Source organism: Arachis ipaensis, chromosome B3 (assembly GCF_059453495.1).
Source record: "Arachis ipaensis isolate K30076 ecotype BB chromosome B3, ASM5945349v1, whole genome shotgun sequence".
NCBI classification, from domain to species: Eukaryota; Viridiplantae; Streptophyta; class Magnoliopsida; order Fabales; family Fabaceae; genus Arachis; species Arachis ipaensis.
The window spans coordinates 102,646,606-102,652,218 of record NC_142438.1 but is presented as its reverse complement, the minus strand read 5'-3'; the positions used below and the strand labels follow the sequence as shown (position 1 = coordinate 102,652,218).

Here is a 5,613-nt window from a genome sequence, read left to right as displayed (position 1 = left end):
TGCTGGAGGAAATCATGCAACAAGTGACATGGTTGATTTTCATTAATATTTTTCCTGTCTGACGTAGCATTTTCATTTTAGGACCCCTAACGATGTTTTCACTTTCCAGTGGCAACAAAGATATTTGCATCAGATGCCACATTGACACTAACACCCTTTTCCAATATGATCACAAGAAAAAGACAACAAAAAAAAAAAAAAAAACAAAATGCAAGCCTTCGCCAGACAAAGTTGACCTTGCTGCTCTATTACTCAGTCAAGAATAATAATAGCCCATTAAGCTGGGGAGTTAAGCTCAAGTGATGATGCAGCAGCACGAGCCAGTTGCATATACAAAATTAAACGTCCTCAGAAGGCATAGGTTGAGAACTAAGGATTCTTTCGGCCTCGTCATTGGCTTCTGCTTCTATTTTCCATCTCTGCATAAGAAAAATGGTATGAAAATATTCATCTATGAGCACGTGTAAATAGTACTGTAATCCATTGAAGGATATGCTGCAATCTTAATTGCTTAGCCAGGAATTCAGGTCAAACAAAAAAGTACAAAATAGAGATGGTATCATTGTTGGCTTTCTACTTCCTACTCTAAGAATTTGATATTCATCTCGGAGATATTTTTCTAAGCTATTGTGGAAAAAAAAATATATCAAAATCATTAGAAAGAGCATGAGAGGTATAATCATTGATAAAAGTTTACACATGACTAATGAAAAGATCTATTCCAATTTTTTTTCCTACAAATCCAGGTAAGAGGTTTGCATTTTAGGAGAATATACCTCCTCCAGATTTTCCATCTCCATAATTTGCTCTATCTGTTCTGTGATAGTATCCTGCAAAACAACCATCCCTCTGCTAGGTAATTAAACTGTTATTGGCGAGATATTATGGCCCAAAAATAAAGAGATGATTAAGTAGTTCACCGCATTGCTAGCAGTTTCAGCAGCAAGAACATCTGTTTCCATCTCCACTTCAATTTCAATCATTGAAGAAATCTGGGTAAAGAGAACATTCAACACACATATTTATTCAAATTTTGCAGAGAACTACCACGTATTTTCAGGATGAAAAAATATTTCCCATTATACTTTTTTCTGAGAAGCATACCCTGGCATAGCTATCAATCAATTCAATCCTTCCCCTGAGGGAGTTTTGCAGGCTCTCTCGCACCCTTTTGACTTTACTTCTACGAGTCCTGCATAAATGGTCAATGAGGAGAAAATGATTATTTCAACAACATATTTATTTATTTAAAAACTATTTCATGAACATATCAGAAACAAAGAATCTATGATGTTGCGGATTCACAGTTCACCGATAAGAAGGTTCTCCAACAGCTGAAATTTTGTTCTCGAGTTGGCACATTCGAGCTAACATCCAGATCTACAAAGGAGGAAGTAAATATAACTGGTACAGGTAAAAATCCACATAAGGATAGGAAACAAAGTGCCTTTTTTCAATAAAGATTTTCGCACTCTCTTTTATTCGGTCATAAATAAAATATACAATCAATGAGCTGTACTCAGACAATTTCTGGAGGAAACTATGACATATTCAAGTATTTTCTATAAGTTACTTATAATTAGATTGCTAGTGTATTATTAGATGATTCAGTTCAGCATTCTGCATTCCTTTTCAATCAGGATGATTTTTCTACAACATAATGTAAATTATAGTCAGACATAACTATATCTTTCCCTCTTTACAGCAAAATATTCACACGAACATGCAGGATGGTTCAAACTGGATTATGTATGAATTATCAAATCATATATCACCATGCTAATTTCAAATCATGAATGTAGCACACCTCTTTTTCAGCAGCCTCTTTTAGGTCTTTGATGCGTGACAGAATCACATCATACTGAGATAGAAGTCGTTGTTTGATAGCAGTAACCTCAACCGACCCTTGTGGAAGCTGTGTTGGCCAGAATAAAGAGCAGATGAACTAATTATATCTTCTTGAGAACCCTCATAATTGAGTAATGTAAACAAAGTTAAGATAAGGGGAAATCAAGCCACACTGATTCCTCCATATTGCAATAACTTCCATCGAAGGAGCCCACAAGTCATGAACTAAAAAAAGTTGCACCCTTTTGTTTCCTATTTCTCATATTCAAGGACGAGTAGTAATAAAACAAAGCACAAACCCATGTGGATAGAGTTTAAACCACCGAAAGAGTGAAAGTAACAACTGCAGACACATTGCCATTTTTAAGTTATTTTTTCAAAGGGGAAACAACAATATAAGCATCATCAACAAGAAGATTGCCTCTTTTAAGTAAAACTGGATAGACAAAAGATAGGCAAACAAGCATCTATCAATGGGAACAAAACTGATGAACTAACAGCAGTACCTGCTTCAACTGTGGAAAAACGACGGAATTTAACGTGGCTCCAACAGCGAGTGATGAAACTGCAACAACTGATAGGAATTGGGGCAACCCGGGGTCAATAAGTCCAGAGGCAGCATCACCAGTGGCAAGGACAGCAAGAAGGGGAAAGAGGACTGAGGGATTAAGTAATGATGAATTTCCCTCTTTTGTTGGGGCTCTTAACAGAATTGATTCTCGCCCATCTTTGTGGTTTGTTATGCACATAGCCTCGCCAGGATAGAGATCAGGGGCCCTTGGGCTAAATTTAAAGGGCCCCACTTTTCTATATACATTTAATGGAGCTGCCACCGCAACAGTTACCCTTTCACCTTCTTGTGCGGGAACATCAACCGTCTCGGTTGCAAATCTGTGGGTGCGAGCCATACCAGAAGGGGTTTGCACCTAAATGGCAGGAAAGTTATAGATGGAAAGAGACATAGAAGTGAATCATCATAAAAAGAATTATAGCAACAAAATTTTATTTTAAAAATTAAGAAATTCAAGCACTAGTTTCTCAAATCTAAGAGCCTGCTTTCATATGACATATTTTCGTGACAGGCTTGCAACATTGTAAGAAGTAGATAAAAAGAAAAGAAATGTTGAAATGACAAAGATCTTGCATTAAAATAACCTTTGCATAGTATAATTGTTTGCAGTGAAAGTTTTACTACTTGAACAATGAGCATGTATTTGTATCTCATGGAAGCTATAGGTAAGGTGTCTGTTGTTTAAATGGCTTCCCTCGGATGACTAACCAACTTATACACAAGTCATATATAGGTCCTCGATTACAACTCTTGCATTAATCAGAGAAAGACGCCAACATTAGATGTCAAAGACTCAAAGGTGAGTGGAGGGTATATACCACCATAGAGTGAACAGCCGCAGGAATGCTTTGCTTCTTCATTTTCAGGAAACTTAACCCCCTTTCCCACGCTGTAATGTCCATGCTGCGTTCGGCAGGAGGAGATCCTTAGAAAAAGTGAATATTCCATGATCAACACCATGCACATACATAGCATTATATTAACTTAAGAGACAGACACTCAGACACTGATTATACCAAAAATAAAACGGGAAGAAAAAAGATGATATTGAATGGCTCATGTATGGTGCTTCGAGCAGCAAATATAGAAAACACAAAAGTTTATAAAAACTCAAATCATCCAACAAAAAGGTTACATATATCCTAACTAAAAGTAAAATCAAAGGGAAAGAAATAAGAGGACGATACCAACCTGATTTCTTCTGACTGAATACTAACTATGTCACCTGAAACAAGCTCATACTGGTAGCGACACTTTGAACAAGATACAATCTGCAGAAGAAATGTCCATATACACCTTATAACTATCACAAAGATCAAGAGTCGTAATCATACGAGATCTATCCAGAATTTGACTAAAAGACAGATGTCAACCAAGGTCTATATAGCATAACATTACTTCACTTGCTCTTGTCATATAAGTTTGGCCTTAATGTCATCATAGCAGGCATGAAGGTTTGGCAAGAATTTTTAGTAGCCCTTTTTAGTTTTCACAGATCCCATGGGTGCTATGGATACACAATTTATTTGGTGATTAGACAGATATTGACTCGTCCTTGACTTATTCCATTATTTGGGGCCCGTATATTTTACAGAACATCAAGATCTCTACTCTACAGAAAGAAGGATCAAGAAACTGTCTGCATGTATTGATCAAAGCAATAATACAAGTACCACGTATCATAATTCAAATAACAAATGAAATCATCAATATGTCTGCCACTCAAAATGATTGCATCCGTACCCTAAAACCGGTTATGGGCATCATAAATTCACAGTTGACATGGAGATACCTGAATACCTTGTTGTGGCTGTGCAACTGCAACAGCTATCTGACAACTAGGACACCTCACTACCTTTCCAAATCGGACCTGTGATAAGATAAAAGGAATATACAACAATATATAAATGAAATTTACATCACTGAAACAAATTCAAGAGCCGAATATATCACATGCACGTGTATAAATTAGTAAGAATGCAGAACCATAAATAAAGCAGTGAAAGACGAGAAGGAGGATATAAGTGCTTAACCATACCTCCTCACCAGGGGATACCCCAACCTCACAGATATATTTGAGCACCCTAAGGGCATCAGAAACCCTCAGAGATGCCGCCAAACCCTGAATCAAGATCGTATATACATGTGCATTTGGCCTCGACCACTTCCATCCCTCAACCAAAGGTCCATTCCCGCCAACTGATCATAAAGCAAGAAAGTATCATTAAATAGCAGCTAAACGCTAAGCAAAGCCGACACAATGAATACACAACAACACCACAATAAAAAAGCTTCTCCAGCAAAATAACCTCTCAGGTTTCAGCAGCAACATGAACTTCATCTTCTTTAATTGTTAAAAGAAATTAAAGGATAATACTATACAGTGTGAAATGAGCTAAAATTAAAGGAGAAATTAAGCTTAAAGAAAAGAAAGATATAGCGATGGAAGCATTCGTGACCTGAATCGAGACTTGCGCGCATGGCGTAGAAAATGGACAACGCGAGCTCGGAATTGTTCCGCTGAAGCGCGGCGGAGATGATGGTGGAAGAATCGTCAGCGGAAACGAGGCCGCCTCCGTTTCTTGAAGAGTTCTGTGCGATCATGAGCAAGGCATCATCGGCGTCTTTGGCAGAGGCGGCGACTCGGAGGAGGAGCTGGTGGTGGTCGAGCTGGCCGGCATCCTGAGAAATCTCATTGTGGCTTTCACTAAGGGAAGCTCTGGAGAGGTTGTTGGAAGTGAAGGGAAGAAACGGAGAAGAGGAGAAGATGAGAGTTGGAAGAAGAGTGTTGGAGCTGTGGTTTGCACAGGTTTCGGGGAGTTTGTTGAGCGGAGAAGAAGAGTGACGAAGGAGGAGGCGAGAGAAGCATGGAGAGCACAAGTTCAGTGTCATAACGGGAATCTTCTAGAAGGACCGGTGCGAAGCTAAGGTTGGTTTCGAAGCAAGTGGCGGTTATGGGGGCGGGGGTTGCTGTTTGTTGGTATGCAATGATGAGATGAGGAACGAGGGGCTGTCAGGATTTTTGTGGGGAGTGAAACTTGAGTGAGAGTCCGTGCTGCAAAATTGGATAACGAACTTTTTCGGCCGTTGGATCTTTTCGCATCTAAACAGAATAATAAAATGGAGGTGCGGGGAATCGAACCCCGTGCCTCTCGCATGCGAAGCGAGCGCTCTACCATATGAGCTACACCCCC

General features: G+C 39.0%; 1 protein-coding gene and 1 non-coding gene across 3 annotated transcripts; both read right to left on the bottom strand.

The window, feature by feature from the left end:
• On the bottom strand, positions 1 to 5,463 carry LOC107633386 (Pentatricopeptide repeat (PPR) superfamily protein). 2 transcript variants are annotated; one of them, XR_015907421.1, is made up of 12 exons: positions 4,879 to 5,463; positions 4,458 to 4,618; positions 4,212 to 4,289; positions 3,611 to 3,690; positions 3,238 to 3,322; positions 2,355 to 2,774; positions 1,808 to 1,915; positions 1,306 to 1,380; positions 1,105 to 1,192; positions 921 to 992; positions 777 to 830; positions 1 to 419 (listed from the first exon to the last, which is right to left on the bottom strand). XR_015907421.1 is itself a non-coding variant. In XM_088509109.1 (12 exons), the coding sequence occupies exons 1-12, from the start codon at positions 5,309 to 5,311 to the stop codon at positions 339 to 341; spliced, it is 1,728 nt and encodes a 575-aa protein (XP_088365235.1). In that variant the 5' UTR covers positions 5,312 to 5,463; the 3' UTR covers positions 1 to 338. The 2 variants fall into 2 exon arrangements, 1 of the variants encoding a protein (XP_088365235.1); XM_088509109.1 differs by having other exon boundaries at positions 1,313 to 1,380.
• A 77-nt stretch (positions 5,464 to 5,540) lies between these two features.
• Positions 5,541 to 5,613, bottom strand: TRNAA-CGC (transfer RNA alanine (anticodon CGC)). The gene has a single exon. It is a non-coding gene; the product is annotated as a tRNA-Ala (tRNA).